Source organism: Dasypus novemcinctus, chromosome 2 (assembly GCF_030445035.2).
Source record: "Dasypus novemcinctus isolate mDasNov1 chromosome 2, mDasNov1.1.hap2, whole genome shotgun sequence".
Lineage (NCBI taxonomy): Eukaryota > Metazoa > Chordata > Mammalia > Cingulata > Dasypodidae > Dasypus > Dasypus novemcinctus.
This window is the reverse complement of record NC_080674.1, coordinates 47,385,338-47,408,545: the sequence shown is the minus strand read 5'-3', so window position 1 is coordinate 47,408,545 and position 23,208 is coordinate 47,385,338. Positions and strand designations below refer to the sequence as shown.

Sequence of the window (23,208 nt, the reverse complement as noted above, 5' to 3'; positions counted from 1 at the left end):
TGTATAATACGTACATGAATCCAAGATTAATACTTTAAATTGACATTTTACTTTGATTTTATTTATACATTGAAAAAGCTATATATACTTTTTAAATATAAGATGCAAAATTCATAAGCAAATAGTCCTTTACCCTATCCCCAGCTGTAAAATCCTTTTTCGTCCTTTCCTTTGTATGTTTTGTGTGTTCACATAAATGGGATCTTACTCTGTTATGGCTTTCCTACTTGAAAACAGATCTTACCTCTTGCCATAGCAATACACATTTAGGTCTACCTCTTTATTTAGCAGTTTCTTAGTGTACCATTGTATGCATGTGCACTATTTATCCATTCTGTCAACATTTTGGTTATTTTCACTTTAGCCAACTGTAGTAATGCTAGTAATATTTTATCATGTCTTTTAATATGTTTATATTTCTATAGCCAATCTCATGCACACATATTTGGTTAGTCAATAAGCATGTTTACTTTAAATTGATAAGTAACATCAAATTTCCCTTCCAAAGGCTAAAGTGGAGAATATTCCCACCAATAGTGAATGAATACATCTGTTTCTCCAAATTTTTATCAGTGATAGATGTAATCAGTCTTGCTTTTTGCCATAGTTAATGGGTAAAATCAAAACCTCATTTTAATTTGCATTTTTCTGAATACTAGTGAATTTAAGCATTTCTTCATGTTTGTAAGTTTTTGTGAATTACCTGTTGATAGCCTTCAACTCATTTTCCCCCCAGGTGGAGTGGTGGTGGTGGTGGTATTTTAATTCAGAGTTTCTCTGTTTGCTGCATGTTGCATATTCTTTCTTCTAGTCTGCTGTTTAACTCTTCAACTTTAGTTAAGATCCTTTTCCCCTAGAACTTTCTTACATTTTTATATAGCCAATTTTCCCTTTTTAAAAATTTTAAGGCTGATGCCTGTGATTTTGCTAAAGATAGAGGTTCTCAAACTTTTTGGTTTCAGGACTCTTTACTGTCTTAAGTAAGAGCACCAAAGAACTTTTGCTTATGTGAGTTTTATCTACCAATAAATATTTATTGTATTTGACATTAAAACTGAGACATATTTAAAATTCATAATTCATTTAAAAATAATTCTCATTATGTTATGAAAGATAACTTTTATAAAACAGTTTTTATGTTCTTCTATACTGTGGCAATATGTCATTTTGGTTGAATGATGTAAAAAAAAAAAAAACAACTAGCCTCATGCAGATTTAGTAGTTGGAAAAGACAGGAGTATTTTAACATCCTCTTTAGATGCGTGTGGTCATTCTTTATTGATCTCACACCAGAGCTCAAATAGCTGTTTCTTAGATGTTAGTTGCAGTGTGGAATCTAAAACTGTATCATAAAACTTTCCTTTGTTACATTAAAATCCATTGGTCTATCCAGTACTTTATATGGATCTTTTGCATATGGCATGATTTTGTAATGTCCTTCATTGACCATTTGGAAAATATTGGTCCATTAACTTGGGTAGATATTCCAAATGTTAACATATTATTATACAAATACCCAAAATCTTTTTTAAAAATCTGATGATTGAGAAAACTGTCAAGCTCACAGTAGTAGTTTTTCAAAGTGTTAATTTTTGCTTGAAGGCTTGAATTTTATCACTGGCAGCAAATACTTTCATTTGCTTTTCTTAAAGTGACAAACTTTTTTTTTTTTTTTTTTTTTTTGAGAAATGTCTGAGTAAGCATAGTTTACCTTTCCATCATTTTTTTTTTCAAGTAAAAATAGTGTTTTATAACAAAAGAGCCAGTTGAACTTACAATTCAAGCAATGGCACAAATGCTTTTCCTTGAGGTAACCATTGTACTTTGTAGCAGAGGTGCTTTATGCATGCTTCCATTTCTTAGAATATTAGAAAGGCATGTACTAAAGGGTTGAGACTTAATAAAACTACTAATTTTTACTGTAAGTGTATGGATATGAGGAATACAATGACTACTAGTATAGTTGGTGTTACTGCTTTGCTTTATTTTAAGACGGCAGCAGTTACACCCACCACTGCTGTTTTACCATCATTGCAAATATAAGTACTATGGAGAACACAATTAATATCTGAATATTATGAAAATAATTTTGACCTCCCTGAAAAGGTCTCAGGGCCTCTATGATCCACTAACCACACTTGGATAACTACTGACTTTGGATGGTCTTTCTCACTTCCAAATCATAAATTAATAGGAAATATAGAAGGATAATTTTAGAGTTTGGATTTTGACTTTCAGTTCTTAGTCATTTGGAATTAATTTTTCTAACATAAGCAATATAATGCCATCTGCCTCATCTCTCCCCAGTAGTTAACTAGTTGTCCCAACAGCATTTACTGTGTAGACTCTCTTAAATTTTTTGAAGTCCTTTGGCAGTATAGTACTGTACTGAAGAATATGGACTCTAGAAACAAAACTACCTGGGTTTGAATACTGGTTCTGCCATTTACTAAAGATACACAACATTTTGTGTGATCTATGTATCTTTTAAAAATAAATTAAAAATATATATTAAAAAAAAGGATACACAGTGAGTAAATTACTTAACTTTTCTGTATCTCTGTTTCCTGATCTGAAAATGGGGCAGGATTGTTGGATTAAATGAGTTAATATACCCTTAGAAACGTCCCTATCTAGTGTTTACAATTTTTAAGTCTCATACAGATCTTGTATTGCTACTTTTTCTTATAACTAAGCATCAGAATCTTTGGGTATTTTGAGAGTAGGATACATTTAACTTTTCCATATCTACATTTTAATGAATTTTATATGAGGGTGTTGAGTGTTTAACCTAGAACAATTTAAAAAGTGGTTTAGTGTTATATCCTCTACATCAGATTATGATTTCTACTGAATGCAGTAAAACTTACGTTTATTTTAATCTTTCATGAATGAAAATTCTTTAATTCTACACATAGGAAGCTGAGGAGCATAATTTCATATTTGTCAAGAACCTGTCAGTGTATCTATGTAAAGAAAATTGACTTTTATCACAAAAATAAGATTTGTTACATGTTAATATTTATGCAGATATATAGGCATTCTTGCCATGAAATTCTCCTCTCGTGCACATTCCACAAACTCAGTTATTTCCCTGCTGACTCTTAAGAACTATTGAACAACCACCAAACTGTCTTAGCAGCCAGGGTGGTAAATCTATCACTCTTTACTGCCATCTTTCACTCATTCCCCTTCCCTGAATCAAGGATCACTGGTACATCATGCAAACCCCATTTCTTTCTTTCTTCATAACACTGTCTGCCTTTCTCTTTTTATGAATCCATTTTCTGAACATTTGAGTGTAGCTGTATACTTCATGCTCCTTGAACTCTTATACTGCATTGTACATTTCCTAAGAACAAGGATATTTGTTGACATAATCTCCTTAAGTGCAGCTGTTGAGTTCAAGAAATTGAACATTGATATCAAGCTTTCAGTCTATATTCCAGTTTTTGCATATGTCCCAACAATGCTTTTTTGAACCCTTTCTCCTCCCTTATTAGATCCAGTCCAAGATCACATATTACATTTAATTGTCATTGTGTCTTTAGTTCTTTTTTCTTTAAATGATGGGAACATATATACAATATTAATTTTCCCATCTTAACCACTCCCAAGCATACCACTGAGTGGGGTTAATCACTTTCACAATGTTATGGTACCCTCACTCCCTAACATTGCTAAAACTTTCCCATCAAACCAAACAGAAACCCTACTCCCATTATGCATTAACTCCCTATTCCCCCTGACCCCTGGCAACCTATACTCTACTCTATGTCTCTATGAGCTTGCATATTCTCTTTTTGTTTTCTCTGTAGTTACCATAAGACTTAAATTTAAATTCTAAATCCCTAACAGTCTTGTTTGCTTTGATACCAACCTAACTTCAATAGTAGGTACAAACTATGTTCCTAAACCCCTCTATCCCCCCACCTTTATCCTTTATGAAGTTCTTGTTACAAATTATATGTTTATACATTATGAATCCAAAACCACTGATGGATCATTACATTTTATGCATATGCCTTTTAGATCCACTGCTGAGGATTTTTAGGAATTAAGAAGTAGAGTAACAAACCCAAAATACCATAGTACGGGGCTTTACATTTATCCATGTTGTTATCTTTACTGGAGATCTTAATTTCTTTATGCAGTTTCCATCAATTGGTTATTGTTCTTTTTCAACCTGTGGAACCTGTGGCACTCCCTTTAGCATCTCTTATCTAGCTCCTTCAGCTTTTATTTATCTGGGAAGGTCTTAATTGCTCCCTCATTTTTGAAAGATAGTTTTGCCAGATATAATATTCTTGGTTAGCCTTTTGTTTTGTTTTGTTTTCAGCACCTGAAATATGTCATCCAACTGTCTTCTTGCTTCCATGGTTTCTGATAAAAATTGGCACTTACTATTGAGGCTCCCTTGTACAACACATTGCTTCTTTCTTGCAGCTTTTTGAATTCTTCCTTGATCTTTGGCATTTTATGATTTGGTTATAATGTGCCACAGTATGTGTCTATTTGGGTTTATACTGTATAGAGTTCATTGAGTGTCTTGGATGTATATATTCATGCCTTTCATGTAAATTTCAGCCATAATGTCTTTAAATATTCCTCTGCCCCTTTCTCCCTCTTCTTTTTCTGGGACTTCCACAATGTGTATATTAGTACTCTTCATGGTGTCACACAGGTGGTCTCCTAGGCTCTGTTCATGTTTCTTCATTCTTCTTCTGCTACTCAGACTAGATGGTTTCAGTTGTCTTATCTTCAAGTTCATTGATTCTTTCTTCTGCCGTCTTCAACCTGCTGTTGAACCCCTCTAGCAAATTTTTGATGCTGTGGTCCTCAGTTCTATTTGTTCCTTTTCATAATTTCCATCTTTCTATTGACTCTTTGTGTTCGTCTACCATTTTTCTTATTTCCTTTATATCTTTGTCCATGTTTTCCTTAGCTCGTTGAGCATATTTAGTATCATTTTTTAAAAAGTCTTTCTGGTATGTCCCAAGTCTGTTCCTCCTTGCTGACTGTTTCTAATGCTTTAATCTTCTCCTTTGCATGGGCCCTTGCTTCTTGTTTCTTTGTATATTTTGTAATCCTAATTGAAATCTAGATGTTTTGATATTTAAATGTGTTACCACTGGAGTTTAGACTCCAAGTCATCTGATCCTTAAGCCTGTGACCCGCTAGTATTATGACAGAGTTTTACTTGAATGCTGGGAGCTAACCAGGAAAAAAAAAATCAAAATAAGAAAATAAAAACACCTTTCCCATCTTTGCAGATTGGCCTTTGCAAATGTTCTACTTCAGAATTTAGCCATACAATGAGATAGAGTAACTAATTGCAAAAGCTTAAGGTAGCCTCCCTGATCCTTTCTGCTCATGTGTGTTGTCTTGGATATATGTATGTGGCTCAAGATATTCCCCCATTTAAATGGTATTTCCTTATGGTCCCAGACATTGCATTATATGTCTGACAACCAGCAAACCTTTTCCCCAGCAGCTGCTGTTTGACTATTCTTCAATAGTATCCTGTATGTTCTTTAAGAGAGCTGTTGCCTTGTATGCACAGGGCAAGTTTTGAGACAGTTAGCCTGTGTTGAGGGTCCTGGTTCAGTCCTTTATGCTACCACCAGAGAGACTGGGCCAGATATACATGTTCCCAGTTTGTGCACAAGGATTATTCTGCTCCTTCTAGAACTGGGCCATCCAGAGTGCCATGACATCCTACAGATTTTTCAGTTGCCTTTTTCTTGTTTTCAACACTTGACTTAAAGAGCTATTTTGCAGAAACTTTTGCAATGTAATTTTTTTTTTAAGATTTATTTTTTATTTCTTTCTCTTCCCTTCCCCCTCCCCCCCCCAGTTGTCTGTTCTCTGCCCATTTGCTGCGTGTTCTTGTTTTTGTCCGCTTCTGTTGTTGTCAGCGGCATGGGAATCTGTTTTTTGTTGTTGTTGCATCATCTTGCTGCGTCAACTCTCTGTGTGTGCAGCGCCATTCTTGGGCAGGCTGCACTTTCTTTCATGCTGGGCGGCTCTCCTTACGGGGCGCACTCCTTGCGTGTGGGGCTCCCTTACGCAGGGGGATACCCCTACATGGCATGGCACTCCTTGCGTGCATCAACACTGCGCATGGGCCAGCTCCACACGGGTCAAGGAGGCCTGGGGTTTGAACTGCGGACTTCCCATGTGGTAGATGGATGCCCTATCCACTAGGCCAAGTCCGCTTCCCTGCAGTGTAATTTTAAGTAGGTTCCAATTTATAAATTTATAATCTTAATCATTGTGAAGTGCTTTGGTCTCAGCAGTAAACTTGCATTCTCTAAATATTTAATAATCAGTTTATGATAATTGCATTTGCTTACATAAAAATGCTTAAATAAAAGAAAAAAGGTGCCTCCTTGGTACATAGTCATGTTTCTGATTTCACCAGTGATCATACATGATAGGAAGGATTAATATCATGGCACCTCTGATTTCACCTTCTCACCAAAGAAAACATTTTTCACCTATTTTTAAAAGTGCTACTTTTAAAAATAGGTGAATTGATACTTCAGCATTCCTGAAACAGTCTGATACTCATGTTAACTAATGTATTTAGCACAGGATATTTAAAAGTTACTTGATTTTTTTAATGAACTTTCTAAGTTTAATGGATTTTTTCCTTATTGAATAAAGAGCCCAAATATGACAAATATAAGTAAAATCTGTGTAATTCATCTCTTTTCCTGAATCCAGTTCTGATTAAAAGTCTTTAGGCATTGCTGACCATTTTCAGATTCATAAGGAGTTTATGTTTGGCAAAATGTTACTTGATGGTACAGGGGGATCCAAAACATGATATATTGATTAAAACTTTATAGCCTTTCTTGATAATACAGGGACTATAACATATAGTCACTGACAAGTTATTTATGAAATTCGTGATTAATGTTCTGCTGTATTTCATTTCTTTAGGTGGTATAGAGATCCCTAAATATTAGATGGTAGAGAATAATTGAGAATATCTCCTTTGACTTGCTAAATTCATCTTGTTCAAACCATTCCCCTACTAATACCTTACTTTTTAGAATTCCTTTACTCTATTGATTCCTTATTCTACTAACCCCTTCTTTCTTAGTTGACAGGGTCAGTTTTGGAAGATGCCTGGAAAGAAAAAGGAAAAACTGACATGGAAGAAATTATTCAGAGAATTGAAAATGTTGTCCTAGATGCAAATTGTAGCAGGTGGGAGAAAAAGTACTATAGATGGCTGCTAATCTCAGTATTTTGATTTGGGAATTATTTTTAATTCTGCTTTACTTCCTCAAAGTAAAGTAATTAAAACCTTGTAGATCTACTGAAATATTTTCTTTAATGATGTAATATTTTACCTATGGCATCTGCTCAGTGGTCATTCCGTTCAATTGTGTTTTTATATTGAAACAGTTAAGACTTTTCTGTAGTAAGATATAAGTCCATTGAAAAATAAAATGGTCCAGACTTTAATTTGTTCAACAAGTATTTGGGTCAAGTACTATCCTAAATATAGTGGAAGGTATAAATGTGTTTGAAGGATAGCCACTGCCTCTAAAGGCAGTGTAGTCTACAATTATGTGAAACAAATTTCATGGCTGTTTTTTTAAAAAAGGAAGTTTATGTCATGATAGAAAATTTCTGGAAAACTGAAGACATTGGCGGTACATATTAAAGTCAGGAAAGTAAAGTTTTAGATCTGTGTGGTATTTTAGAGCCTAAAAACATTTATGATGGGTACATTTTAACTCCTTTTTAACCTGTATCTGCAGAGATGTAAAACAGATGCTCTTGAAGCTTGTAGAACTCCGGTCAAGTAACTGGGGTAGAGTCCATGTAACCTCAACATATAGAGAAGCAACACCTGAAAATGATCCGAACTATTTTATGGTATGCCAGTGTTCATGTTTTAAATTTTGTTTGTTGCTTGAATGTAATTTGGAAATCTACAGATGAGTTATATAAAGCTGTTCTCTGAATTTAATGCCTAATAACTCTTTTCACTGGCTTAGGGTCACATGGCAAGCAGGAGACCAGGTAAATTAAGAGGAGAAGAGACCTGGAACCTTCCAGTGAAAGGGTGAACTAGAGAAAGATCCATCCTATGGCAAGGGAGATGATAAGGCTTGGACACGGGTGAGCGTAGGGGTGCCAGGAAGCAGAATTTTCAGAGAATTCATCATCAAGGGTCTGCATTTCAAGCTCTTATTTTGCGTGTGGTGGTAAAGTAAATTTAAGAAAATAAAAGTGCCTCTAGGCCAGTGTTGCCCTGAATCACTTGACATGACCAAACATAAAGCAACTACTGAGGAATGCTCCTACAATTCTTTTTTATAAATGTCGGGGGAACATAGCTAAAACAAGCTGACACTAAATCACAGTGCACAAGAATATTTCACCACGAGTATGAAAGATGACAGACAGAAGAGTTAGAACCCACAAGAACTTGAGAGAATAGAATGAAATGAAAATGGCTGCTAGGAACTTAGTTTAACTTTTTGCTTGTTCAGGTATTATCTGGTGCAGACAAGTGACAACAGCATACTTCATTAGATAATGTGCTTTAAAAAAAATCAGTTCTGGAATGATTATATATTTTTATCACTTTGATTCATCCTAGAATGAACCAACATTTTATACTTCTGATGGTGTTCCTTTCACGGCGGCTGATCCAGGTATGTTGTCTGATTCTTTTTTTTTTCTTCTTTTCCATAAGGTAGTAAATTACAGAAACAAACCATATTTCTACTAGCACAATTGTGGCTTTTGAAGTTTTCACAGCATTCTAAGATGTTAGTTAGGATAAAGGTTTTCCTCATATAGAATATTCTTTATAGTGACCACTTGAACCATTTCAAATGGAAAATCTGTTCTGATATATAGTTATCACTCTAACATTTGAGGGATTGGAAAACTCCCTCAAACGCAACCACTTTTTTTTTTCATATATCCTTATATATTTTTTTTTTTATATTTATACTTTCAACTTTTAGGTGGTTAGAATGGTTCACCATATAAACAGCAACTGTCATTAATATGGATTAATTCTTATAGATACTAAGAATTACAGGCTTCATTACTACTTGGTGGGTTAGAGTTAATTAAAATTTAAATCTCTGCGTAGTTATCTTTACAGAAAAGGACTGTTTATAGAAAGATCACTTTGTAATAGGTGGGACTGCAGTGTGTGCAGTAGAGAAATTTTCCCCATTAATAGTAAAGTAGTGTAGGATTTATTTTTCATTAACTTTTAAATGCTTTTTGGTACAAACTAAAACCAGCTTATCATTGTAATTTTCCCATTTGTTTCCTCAGGGAAGTGGGCACTAACTATCCTGTGTCCCTAATATAAAGAAGGTATAAGGACTATTTAACTTTCTATTTTAAATTATGAAAAAACTGACCTGTGTATACAATATAAAGATTAAACCACAGTCCTTTTGCCATTTTAATATATACTTCAGATCATTTTTAAAGAAATCAAGCCCTCATAGATTCTGCTAAATCATTTCATTTTCTGTACTCTAATTGTACCCTCCCTCCCCAGTCCTTCCATCATTTCCCTCCTAAAGATTATTATTCTTGGTTTTCATCATTGCAGCGTGTCTTTTTACTTCATATGTGTATCTGTAAATAGTAGATGTCACACACAGTGGCATTCATGATCCTAAATGGTATCGAACTATGCATATTTCTCTATGTATGTGCATATTCTTTTGCAACATTTTATTCACTCTTATTTTTAGTATTTATTCATAATGAGATATATATAGCTTGAGTTCTTTTTTTTTTTAGATTTTTTTTTTTTTTTAATTTCTCCCCACACACCCCCCCCACCAATTGTCTGCTGTGTCCATTCACTTTGTGTTCTTCTGTGACCGCTTCTATCCTTATCAGCGGCACCGGGAATCTGTGTTTCTTTTTGCTACATCATCTTGTTGTGTCAGCTCTCCCTGTGTGCGGTGCCACTCCTGGGCAGGCTGCACTTTCTTTTGCGCTGGGTGGCTCTCCTTACAGGGCGCACTCCTTGCGTGTGGGGCTCCCCTACGCAGGGGACGCCCCAGCATGGCAGGGCACTCCTTGCGCGCATCAGCACTGCGCATGGACCAGCTCCACACGGGTCAAGGAGGCCCGGGGTTTGAACCGCCGACCTCCCATGTGGTAGGCAGACTCCCTATCCATTGGGCCAAGTCTGCTTCCCTTGAGTTCATTTTAAAGGCCAAGTAATTTTCTATTCTGAGTAAACCACTGTTTATTTGTCCCTCTATGGATAGTCGTGTGATTTAAATTTGTTTTTATAGACAATACTGTGGTGAACATTCTTGTTAATAGGCCTTGTGCACACCGAGGAGTTCTGTAGGGTGAAGAAGTAGAATTGTTGAGTTACAGTCCATTTGCATCAATTTTACTAAGTGTTGCTAAAATGCTTTCTAGTATGGTTATACTAAATATTTCTATCAAGAGCATATGAGGGTTCCTATTCCATATCTTTACCAACATTTATTGTTACTGACTTAATTTCTGTTAGTCTGATTGTATGAAATTTTACCTCGTTATTTTGATTTTTATTTCCCTAATTACTATTGATCTTGAATTTTTGATGTTTCTGTGGCCTTTTGCTTTCTTCCTTTTAGTATTATCTGATGTTCTCTTTGCCTATTTTTCTGCTGGGTCATTTGTCTTATTCATTTTTTATTTTTATTTTTTTTTAAGATTTATTTATTTATTTAATTCCCCCCCTCCCCCGGTTGTCTGTTCTCTGTGTCTGTTTGCTGCGTCTTGTTTCTGTGTCTGCTTCTGTTGTCGTCAGCGGCGTTGTCGTCAGCGGCACCATTCCTGGGCAGGCTGCACTTTCTTTCGGGCTGGGCGGCTCTCTTTACAGGGCGCACTCCTTGTGCGTGGGCTCCCCTACGCGGGGGACACCACTGCGTGGCACGGCACTCCTTGCGCGAATCAGCACTGCGCATGGGCCAGGTCCACACGGGTCAAGGAGGCCCGGGGTTTGAACCCTGGACTTCCCATGTGGTAGACGGACGCCCTAACCACTGGGCCAAGTCCGTTTCCCTGTCTTACTCATTTTTAATTCCTTACATATTCTAGAAATTTTTCCCTAATCAGCTGAGTGTTTTATTTATCTTCTCCCACTATGTAGCTTTCTATTTTGCTTATGGTTTCCTACCATTTGGAGGCTTTGAGTTTTAACATAAGCAAATATATCAGTCTTGTTTCTGCTTTCTATGATTTAAAAAACCTTATCAATGTCATATTCAGTTTTCTTCTGAGAATCCTTGTTGCTTTTTATATTTAAAATAGCCTTTAATCATTCTGGCTGATTTTTGTCTATAGGATATAGAAGGGATTGAATATTTTTCCCACAGCCTATTGTCTCAGTAATTGGCATAAGTTATCTTTACTCTCTTAAATGCCCCTCTGTTATGTACCAAACTTCTATTATTATATATATTGTGTATGTTATTCTCTGTGTTTATCATTATAGATCTTTCTTCTGTTAGACTGTCTCTACACCAATACCACACTTGTAATTACTCTTCCCGTATGTACATCTTGCTATATTTGGTAAGGCAGATCATCTCTTATTCTTCAAAGTTACCTTGATTCATTCTAGTTCTTTGTGCTTCATCTGTATCTAAACTATTTATCTTAACTGTTTTCTGTTTGTTTTTCCTAGTGACTCTTGTTGTTAGAAAACCAGTTTGACTTTTTAAATATGCCTTTTGTTCAAAATATTGTCTTTTCTCAGTATCAGATCCTTTTGTCTCATTCTAAATGGTTATATGTTTCATGTTTTAGTTCTAATCCTGCTGTAATTCTGATAATTACACACAGAAAATTGTTTCCTTATGTCGTGATTTTTAAAAATTGTGAGCTTGTATATAAATGTCTTTGTTTTAACTGAGGTTCAGTCCTATAACATAAAATTAACCATTTTAAAGTGAATGATTTGGTTTCATTTCATATATTCACAGCATCTATCTGGTTCCAGAAAATTTTCACCCCTTAAAAACTCCAAACCCATTAAGCAGTTATTCCCTCTCTCCTTTCCCTCCAGTCCCTGGCAGCCACCAATCTGCTTTCTGTCTTTATGGATTTACCTATTCTGAATATTTCCTGTAAATAAAATCATATAATATGTGATTTTGTCTGATTCTTTCACTTAACATAATGTTTTTGAGGTTCATATGTTGTAGCATATATCAGTACTTTGTTCTTTTTTATGGCTAACATCCCATTGCATGGATATACCACATTTTATTTATCCATTCATCCTTTGATGGACATTTGGGCTATTTCTTCCTTTTGGCTATTGTGAATAGTGCTGCTTTGAACGTTTGTATACAAGTATTTGTTTGAGTCTCTGTTTTCAATTCTTTCAGGTAATGACTAGTAGTAGAATTACTGAGTAATATGGTAATTCTATGTTTACCTTGAAGAACCACCAAACTCTTTTCCACAGTGTTGCACCATTCATTCCTACCGGCAATGTACCCACATTCCAGTTTCTCCACATATTCACCAACATTTATCCACCATCACCCTCTTTTTTTATTATAGCCATGCTAGTGTGAAGTAGTATCTCATTGTGATTTTTTTTTTAAAGATTTATTTTCTTTCTCTTCCCTCCCCCCTCCAGCCCAGTTGTCTATTCTCTGTGTCCATTTGCTGCGTGTTCTTGTTTTTGTCCGCTTCTGTTGTCAGCGGCATGGGAATCTGTGTTTCTTTTTGTTGCGTCATGTTGCTGCGTCAACTCTCTGTGTGTGCGGTGCCATTCTTGGGCAGGCTGCAGTTTCTTTTGCACTGGGCATCTCTCCTTACAGGGCGCACTCCTTGAGCATGGGGCTCCCCTATGCGGAGGGCACCCCTGCATGGCAGGGTACTCCTTGCACGCATCAGCACTGCACGTGGGCCAGCTCGACATGGTCAAGGAGGCCCAGGGTTTGAACTTTGAACCTCCCATGTGGTAGACAGACGCCCTATCCATTGGGCCAAGTCCGCTTCCCTCATTATGATTTTGATTTTCATTTCTCTACCATTTTTTTTTTAAACTTTTATTTGGAAATTATTTCAAACTTATGTAAAAGTTACAACAATAAAAATAGTACAAGCATTCATATACCCTTTACCCAGATATGCCTTTTATAAACAATTTACTCTATTTGCTTTGTTATTTGTGTTGTCTACATACATTTTTAAAATTTTCTAAACCATTTGAGGGTAAGTTACATTATATGTTCCCTGTTTTAGCTTTTTATCTTCATGAAACCCCTTATAGCTTAGATTATAGGAACATCTATCTGAAGTGGGTTTTATATTTGCTCCTTCAAGGAACCATAAGGTGTCACTGACCTGGAAAAATTTTTATTTTCTTGTCACAGGGGATCTCAGTGTGGGTAGTAGAAATTTGAGGTGCAGGCCCATCATTATAAATTATCTGGGGAAATTATTTCTCTAGAGTACTTTTGCCCCCATTCCAAACCCAGGCAGAAACAACCATGCTTCCTTGCCCCTCTCCCTTTGCCACTAAGTTGTCTCCCCGTCTCCCCCTAATCCCCACTGTCTAACCCTTGCCTTAGATAATAGCTCTTTGAGGATCCCATGTTAGTGTAGGGTGAGATGAGAGTAGCATCTGAATTCCATCTCCTTGTTTTACTTGGGCTCAAGGACTTGTTCTTTGACCTTCCATGGGTTTTAAAATCCAAGCCCCTTGTTGAGAACATGGTCTGTCAGCCTCCCAGCTATTACGGTTATGTACGGCTTTCAGTTACCTCTTTGTTTCTGTCATCTAGTGACTTGATTTTCTTTTTTTGTGAGTTCAGCCATGTTTATGTAAAAGAAGTTTTATCTTTTCTAGTGTCTCAAGTATTTGTAGCAGGAAAGTTTTTTGTTTAAATAGTTGTCCAAATTGTCAAAATTGGAAGTTGAAATATCACTAATTCTTTAAGCTGGAGTTTTATTTTTATAGAGACTGACAATCTTGGAAAACATAGTCTTTACCCAGATTAAAGTAAATATATTGTCCTTTCAGAATTTGAGATGACTGTTCATAAAAAAACTGATTTTAAGGTACCAGTTTTAATATACATTAATCCATTTTATTATTCAATAGATATGCTAATCTTCAAAGGGTCCAGTAACTAAAACATACCCTTCTTCTCTGCCTAAGATAGTCAGTGGTTGGGGAGCTATAATATTACCTGTATTACTTCAGAAGAGCCCGTCTCAGGAAAAAGTTTGAGCCTGGAAGAGTTGAAACATTTACCAGGTGGTTGCCTCCCAACTATCTCTCGTGAGGCAGAAAAGCAAAAAAAAAAAATCTTTGGTTCAGAACTTTTGATAAGATTAACCTCCTCTGATTGACAAACATGTATCTCAGTGGCCATTATCTGCCTGCCAGATAGCTTACTTCACCTCCTTAAGGACGAGTGATGGGATGGCTGGAACCAGAGGTATTTAATTAAAATCCTTCCTTTTGAATATGGAAAGAGGGTGTTCTTCCCCACTAAGTCATATAGCCAATTTTTTGTCTAATGGAAAGCAACAGTAGAGAATGTAATCAGCATACACATGGGCTGTGAAATATACTGTTATATTCACAATGACTTCTCTCCAACTTAACGTTCAGAACAATATTTTAAGACACGTTAGCACACATGGGGGCAAGAACAAACAAATGAGAATTTAAGTTTTGTGACATTTAAACATCTAAATGAAAAGTCTTAAGATTAAAAATGAGAATTTTGGGGGGTAACTGGCCATTTTATATAATGATTTTTTTCAGAATTATAACCTTATTCTAATATTCTATAGATTATCAAGAGAAATATCAAGAGTTACTTGAAAGAGAAGACTTTTTTCCAGATTATGAAGAAAATGGAACAGATTTATCAGGGGCTGGTGATCCGTAAGTTATCTTTAGCTACTTACTTTGTTATTGAAATTTTATAGCCACAGTTTGTAGCTGGAGTTTAGAGTAGGAAAAAAGTAGTCGAAAGAATTTTGATACAATGTTGTAATCTGGCAACACCATGGTAGTACTTATTTACCAAAAATTTGCAAAAAATCGTATTAGAAAACTCACAGATACTGTGATTCCGAAATTGTACATATAGTTGAGGGGAAAAAAACTGGTAAAATGCAGTATATTTAAATGCAAGTATAATTTTTAAAATAGATCCTCTTGTTATTATACCTAAGGTTTAAAAATAAGTATATCTAATACTTTCTGTAAGAGCTTGGGTAAGTTCTATGCCTTTTTCTCACTGATAAAACTGATAAAATGGAAATAGTAGTAGCCCTCCTTGAGTTTTTATGAGAGCTAAATGAGAATACATTAAAAATACTTGGAACACCCTTCTGGCACATAGTAAAATGCTCAGATCTTAGTGTTAAAGGGTAAATTTAAGATAAAAGAAAATACATGACTGTATAAAAATGTTTGGACTGATGAAAAAAAATTTATAGCCCTGCTTTCATATCTTAATTCTTTACCTGCCATTTGTGGTAATAAAAGAAACGTTTGATATGTTGCTCCCTTAACATCAGATTGCACTACAATTTGCTGTAGAAGCACCAGCAAATTGTGAGATCTAATCCCAGCTCTGTTAACAAATTGCATGAATTTTGGTAAGCTACTTAGGTTCTCTTCCTGCATAGAGGGGGCAGAATAAATCCATGGCTTCAATTTTTCATGGCTTCAATTTTTCTGTCTCCCTTCTCTTCTGTCTTTTGTAAGTTTGAAAAAAAACATCCTTATTCCCTCTCTTATCTAGTGATATTTTAATTATGAGTCAGTTTGGGATCTAGTAAGATAATATTGTACTTTTATATGCTAACTCAGTAGAAACAATACAGTGAAATAAGGACACAGACTGAGCCTGAGGGGTTGGATATACCAGTGAAGATAAAGTTGTTATTGTCATGAACTTCAGTTATCCTCTACATAAACAACTAAATAAAGAGCTCATGTTCATTTCAACACATGGCCTCATACTGGAAATGGGGATGAAACAGAAGAAAAAGACTCATGTAATTGGTAGGATTGGCAAGAAAATTTTCTAACTCTTGTAGTTGGAAGTGGATTTTGGAGGGAATTCAGAACAGTATCGTGTTGTGGAGAAAAGTGTTAAAAAATGTGAAAGATCTGGAGTCAAATTCTGACTCTGCCACGTACTTTACCCAAGATTTTATGTTATTCAGTTAAACTCCCCAAATCTCATTTTCTTCAGCTCTAAAATGAAGCTGATAGTAGTACCTATATTTTTAAGATGGTTGTGGGAATTCAGTGAGAGTGTGTATGTGAAATCTTTAATTGGCACTTTAAATTACCCTTTTTTCCACCTGGAAAGCCTTGCTCTCCACCATTTTCAATGGTCCAGTAGTGAGAAAATATCTGGAATAGGAGATCTCAAATATAGCTTCCTGTTATGAATGTCTGAGTTCAGATAAATGTGGATTTTACTTATCATTGCAGGAGTAAATTAGTTTGATTTCCGAGGTTAAATAGACAAAATATTAATGTGTCAGCAGGATCAACCGGACATCTGAAATTATGTTCTAATTATTGTGATAAATTTATGGAATTAATGTTGATTTTGAGGCCCCAACTTTATGTCAGTCCTTAGATTTACATTTTTGATTAGGTTATAGAATTTAACATGTCTTCTTAAAAGAATAGAAGAGGGAGAAGGAAAAAGAGGTATGATAATGGGGCATTTTGGGGACTTGGAGTTGTCCTCAATGATATTGCAGGGACAGATGCAGGACATTATATATCCTGCCATAACCCACTGAATGTACTTGGAGAGAGTGTAAACATAAACTATAATCCATGCTGTGTAGCAGTGCTCCAAAATGTAGTCACCAAATGTAATGAATGTGCCACACTGATGAAAGAGGTTGTTGATGTGGGAAGAGTGGGGGGTGCAGAGGGGGGAATATGGGAACCTCTTATATTTTATATTGTAACATTTTGTGTGATTTATGTATCTTTTAAAAAAAGATAATAATAATACAAAAAATATTCCTAAGATGACAAAAAAAAATAGCAGAAACTAAACTCAGAATCCAATTTAAATTTTTAAAAAAATTTTTTTAATTAAAGACAATGTATGATTACAGAAATATCATGTAAAAATTACACTGTTCCCATATACCCACCTACTGTTGAGACTGCATTAGTATGGTACCTTTGTTACAATTGATAAAAGAATATTAAAATTGTACTATTAGGGAGTAGATGTGACTCAAGCATTTGAGTGCCCACCTCCCACATGGGAGGTCCCAGGGTCGGTTCCTGGTGCCTCTTGAAAAAAATGAAAACAAATGAAAAAACCAGCTCAAGGAAGCCAATGTGGCTCAGTGGTTGAGTGCCAATTTCACACACCCCCGAGGTCTCAGGTTCAATCTCCGACCCCCGGTAACTCAAAAAAAAAAAAAAAAAAAGAGTAAAAATTGTACTATTAACTATAGTCCATGGTTTATATTAGGAGTATTGTTTTCCCAAATACCAGCCTGTTATTAATGCCTTATATTCTTGGCGTATGTTTGTTATAATTCATGAAAGAACATTCATAAACTTGTATGAATAATGATAGTCCATTGTCTACAATAGGGTTCACTGTGATATATAGTCCTGTGTTTTATTATTTAATTTTTATTCTAGTTACATTTCATTCCCCTTTTAACCATATTCCCCTATAAAATTCAGTGCTGTTAATTACAATAATGTGCTACCATCACCACTGTCCATTTTCAAAACTTTACAATCAAAACTTTACAAAACTTTACAATTCTGTACAAATTAAGCATCAACTCCTCGTTCTCTAACCTTCCTTCTCTTGGTCACCTATATTCTAGATTTTAATTCTCTGAGTTTGCTAATTATAATTAGTTCATATCCATGAGATCATACAATATTTATCCTTTTGTGTCGAGCTTCTATCACTCAGCATAATATTTTCAAGGTTCATCCATGTTGTAGCATGCATCAGAACTTCATTTTTTTTAATGGCTGAATAATATTCCATTGTATGTATATACTACATTTTGTTTATCCATTCATTGGTTGATGGACACTTAGGTTGCTTCCATCTTTTAGCAATTGTGACTAACATGCCTGTGAACATCGGTGTGCAAATACCTGTTCCATTACCTGCTTTCATTTCTTCTGGATACATATTACAGAATTGCCAGGTATATGGTTATTCTATATTTAGTTTCCTGAGGAACTGCCAACATGTCTTCCAGAGTGACTGTACCACTTTACATTGCCACCAGCTCTGAATGAATATTCCTATTTCTCTGCATCCTCTCCAACACTTGTAATTTTCTTTTGTTTTTTTTTTTTAATTGTAGCCATTCTAGTTCATGTGAAATGATATCTCACTGTGGTTTTGATTTGTATTTCCCTATTAGCTATTTTTTTTTAAAGATTTATTTATTTTTATTTATTTCTCTCCCCTTCCCCCCACCCGGTTGTCTGTTCTCTGTATCTGTTTGCTGCGTCGTCTTTGTTTGCTTCTGTTATTGTCAGCGGCACGGGAATCTGTGTTTCTTTTTGTTGCGTCATCTTGTGTCAGCTCTCCATGTGTGCAGCGCCATTCCTGGGCAGGCTGCACTTTCTTTCGCGCTGGGCGGCTCTCCTTATGGGGTACACTCCTTGCGTGGGGGACACACCTGCGTGGCACGGCACTCCTTGCACGCATCAGCACTGCACGTGGGCCAGCTGCACACGGGTCAAGGAGGCCCAGGGTCTGAACTGTGGACCTCCCATGTGGTAGGCGGACGCCCAAACCACTGGGCCAAGTCTGCCACCCCTATTAGCTATTGATGTTGCACATCTTTTTAATGTGCTTTTTAGCTATTTGAATATGCTCTTTGGAAAAATATTCAAGTCTTTTGCCCATTTTTAATTGTTTTTTGTTGTTGTTGAATTGTAGGATTTCTTTATATACTCTGAATATTAAACCCTTATCAGATATGTGGTTTCCAAATATTTTCTCCCATTGAGTATGTTGTCTTTTCACTTTAATTTTGAGGAGTCATCTAATTTTTGTTTGTTGCTTGTGTATTGGGTGTAAAGACTAGGAAACCATTGCCTAACACAAGATTCTGAAGATGCTTCCCTACATTTTCTTCTAGGAGTTTCATATTTCCAGTTCTTATATTTAGGTCTTTGATCCATTTTGGGTTAATTTTTATGAATGGTGTGAAATAGTGGTCCTTTTTCATTCTTTTGCATAGGGGTATTCAGTTCTCCCAGGACCATTGGTTTAAGAGACTCTTCTTTCCTGGTTAAGTGGACTTGGCAACCTTGTCAAAAGTCAATTGGCCATAGATGTGAGGGTCTGTATCTGAACTCTCAGATTCTATTGGTTTTGACCACTGTAGCTTTTAAAGTCAAAATGTGTGAGTCTTCCAACTTCATTCTTTTTTCAAGATGTTTTTGGCTATTTAAGGACCTTTTCCTTTCCAAATAAATTTGATAATTGGCTTTTCCATTTCTACAAAGTAGCTATTAGAATTTCCAAGCTCTATGGCACCAGGCAAGGTAGATGGGAACGAACTGCCTGATCTGGGATGGAAATTTCATACCTGATATTTTTTCTCTTTCTTTGATTCAGCATTTGTGGAGTCTTTCTCCTGTGTCTACCATCCTCCAGAGTTCTCAGCAAGTGGGCTTTCTCCTTTTATTCACTGATTCTCTGGGGAGGCTTTTTCAGGGGATGCCTTATATCACCATGTTGATGACATCAATCTGACTAGTGTTAATTTTAACTCTTCAAATTAAACATTTGGTTCTCTGAGGACTAACAACACTTGTACCATTTTAAATAGTTAGTGCTTGGGTTCTAGTATAGCTTATTCTAGGAAATTTACGTTAATATTAGTTTTCCATGATTTAGCATCCTAGACATTTTATGGATTGAAAAATATTAAGTTTATGAATCATTTTTGCTTCTTTTGCAGATTCTTGGATGATATTGATGATGAGATGGACCCAGAGATAGAAGAAGCTTATGAAAAGTTTTGTTTAGAATCAGAGCGTAAGCGAAAGCAGTAAAGTTAAATTTCAGCATATCAGTTTTATAAAGCTGTTTAGATATGGTGATTTAGCAGAATATGGGAAAGCAAGAAATAATTTCACACTTATACCAAATTAAGGATGTTAAGTTAAATTACTAATGTATGCAACCTTAATTTTGTTTAACACTATTTGCCAAAATAAACTTTATTCCCTATAACTTAAAATGTGTATATATATATAATAGTTTATTATGTACAGTTAATTCCACTGTTTTGGCTGCAATAAAATCGATTTTGAAATAAATGAAATGTTGAAAGTAAATTTTGCTAGCTGGTTAGAAGCTTATCCTTTAAATTCTACTTTTGTTGGGGAAAAGTCTTAGTCTGGAAAAACATTAATGCAAAATATAGCATCCTTTTTTGGATATGAGTATTTTAGGTTTCATTTTAGTTTACTTAGTGTCTCAGTGAATTGGGTTTCAAATATGAATCACAATCATGAAAATCTTTAGCACTAAAGTCTTGGAATATATCATCAGGTGTTACATATGCAGATTCTACTTGATACCAAGGGCTTTTAAACTGTCATTAAAAGGAAGAAAGACTTAATTCCCAATTAATTCCCAAGCCTCTTTATTTCAATTCTAAAACTGTTCTTCTGGCTACTTTAATGCCTTTAAAATTTTCTTCACCTGACTAATTTCATTACCCTAAGGCCTAGAACATTCTGTTTTATATGGCTTCCTAATTTTTGTTTTGAAGCATGAGTTGCATTGCCTTTTTTGCCAGAAAATTTTGCTATATCTTTGTCACTCAAGTTTTCATCTGCTTTATGATTTATACACCTTTGAGGATCACTTTTCTAATACTTTTACTATAATGTGGAACCCCCTCAGCCCTATTTAATTAATATTTTTACTTAATGTCAAAAATCTTTTTCCAACTATCTAAAAATAAAACTAATGTAAAAAAGGATTGCTTGTAAATATGCATGTAAATAGTTCTGTTAATAATCCACTGTTTTACAATTGGTACATTTGTCTGCTAATAAGGTTAGTTTTCTCACTCTTCTGCTTGTTTGTTCAGTCTGAATTAAAATTTGACTTTGAAAATAAAATTTAAATAGTTTTGTTTCCTCTATATTTTTGGAGTGGTCTCCTGGTACTTTAAAAAATTTGATGTTGAACTTTTTTACATGACATATAATAAAATTAAGATCTGCAACAGAGAAACCATACTAGGACAGAAGACATTCTAATCAGTATTTATTGCATAATAATTTCAATAACAAATTTATATGGAAAAACTAGCAAATATAAAACATTAAAACTTATAAATTCCTTATTGTAATAGGAAAGTAAAGTTGTATTAGGAGTTTTTGGAAATTGCATTTGTCAGAATTTTTTTTCAAAATGGCTCCTGTAACATGGTGTATGTTACCATAATCTGCAGTTCTCTAAAGATAGTGATCACTGTAAATCTTGGACTTGTAAGGGTTGGTGTAAGGAAGGAGCAATACATCTTCAGACCAGAGACAAAGGAATGCAAACTGTACATACTTAAAAATTCTAGCAGTTGAACTGTGAATAACCATCCATGTTGTGTCCATTAGCTTGTTGTCATCAACCACTATTGTACCACTATTGTTACAAACAGGGTCAATACGTGTTCCATTTACTAGTGCTACTTAAAAATACACCCCAACATAGTGCCTTAGAACAATCACATGATTATGCTCATGGGTTCTCTGGTTCAAGAATTTGGACAGGGGACAGTAGAGTTGCCTTGTCTCTAATTCCACACTAATCAGAGGCCTCAGTGGGGAGAAATTAAAGCTGGAGACTATAATCTGCAATTTTTTCAATCATATGTCTGGTGACTAGGCAGTGTTGAAGCCAATTCTCATTTGGGGCTGTTGAGAACCATCTACACGTGGCCTCTCTACATGACTTGACTTTCTCACAGCACGGCATTGTGTTCTGAGAAGTAGTATTCCAAAAGAACCAGGAGGAAGTTCCATTTGGAAGTCATACTTCTAATGGCTCTACGCAAGCTACTAAAGCCATATGAGATTCAAGGACAGGGGACATGGACGTAGCTATCTCTTTATGGGGAACCATCTAGGAAAGTGCAAACATATCTTAAAACTTCCACAGTACATGGTGAAAGGAACGGTTGGTTCTGTGTCACAATTGTTCGTTTTTAGGATTGCCGTATCTTCAAGAGAAACATGAGTAAGTCTAAGAATTAGTACAAATTTCCAATGAGCAAGGATACAAAGCTGCCAAAAAATGATTTTGTGTTTTGGCAATAAAATGTAAATGCTGGTCTGTACCTAGCCATCCTGTCATCAACTTACATTGCCTTCACCCTCTAGCCAAAGGCTACCAAGAACATACCTGAATACTGGGTTTATTACTCCGTTGCTGAAAAGGGAAACGGAACCGTGGGGTATATGAGCTAGAGGCTGTTAGAAAGAACCTGTTTTATAAATGGATGTGGGCCTTTGGGTGGATAGATTGAGGGAGGGTTTAAAACTAGAGGTTAACTCTAAATAGAATGATGTCGGACAGCAAGGGCAATTCTGTTTCGGTATCTCAATCATACCTACAGGGAGGACAGATGAGAAAAGATAAAGCTTTAACTGGTTACGAAAATTCCCTCAGTCTGCATTTTAACTTAGGCAGTGCGATCAAATTATTGGTTTAGTTGTTTCTTTCCAGTTAGCCCAAAGAACTGGGCTTTGTTCCCTGCTTTATCCCCCGTGCGGCTTGCACATAGAAGGCTCTCAATAATATTTGTTAAACGGCAGTATATATTCATAGCCAGTGGCAAATAAATAGAGCAGACATGTCTACTTGCTGTTTTAGAAAGAAGTGCAAAAACATACTTGGAAGACATCTATTTTTAGCACGTTATTTCTAAAAACAGCTTTAATGAGATATTGTTGCTTAAAACTTTTTAACTAATCAAGCATCACTCAACTAAAATTCACCTTTCTGTTCTGGCTTGAAGAGGGGTAGCGTCCCGAAGACCGTGCTCGAGAGCCTTAACTCAACTACGTAGAACCGCTCGGAACAGGCTTCCGGCTCCGCCCCTAGTAGCCGGGGGGGCGGGGCGTGGCCTCCGGCCTCCGCTGCGGGCGCGGGCGGGGCTTCC

The 23,208-nt window shown here is 35.7% G+C and overlaps 1 protein-coding gene across 3 annotated transcripts in view; it reads left to right on the top strand.

The window, feature by feature from the left end:
• The window catches only part of PAIP1 (poly(A) binding protein interacting protein 1), a 43,022-nt gene extending 21,856 nt beyond the window's left edge, over nt 1-21,166 (top strand). For all 3 annotated transcript variants that reach the window (XM_058308717.2, XM_004472914.5, XM_004472912.5), the window contains exons 7-11: nt 7,112-7,218; nt 7,779-7,896; nt 8,627-8,681; nt 14,833-14,926; nt 19,993-21,166. In XM_058308717.2, the coding sequence (XP_058164700.1) occupies nt 7,112-7,218; nt 7,779-7,896; nt 8,627-8,681; nt 14,833-14,926; nt 19,993-20,086 (468 nt within the window). In that variant the 3' untranslated portion in view covers nt 20,087-21,166. The remainder of the gene's footprint in view (nt 1-7,111; nt 7,219-7,778; nt 7,897-8,626; nt 8,682-14,832; nt 14,927-19,992) is intronic.
• Nucleotides 21,167-23,208: the final 2,042 nt, after the last annotated feature.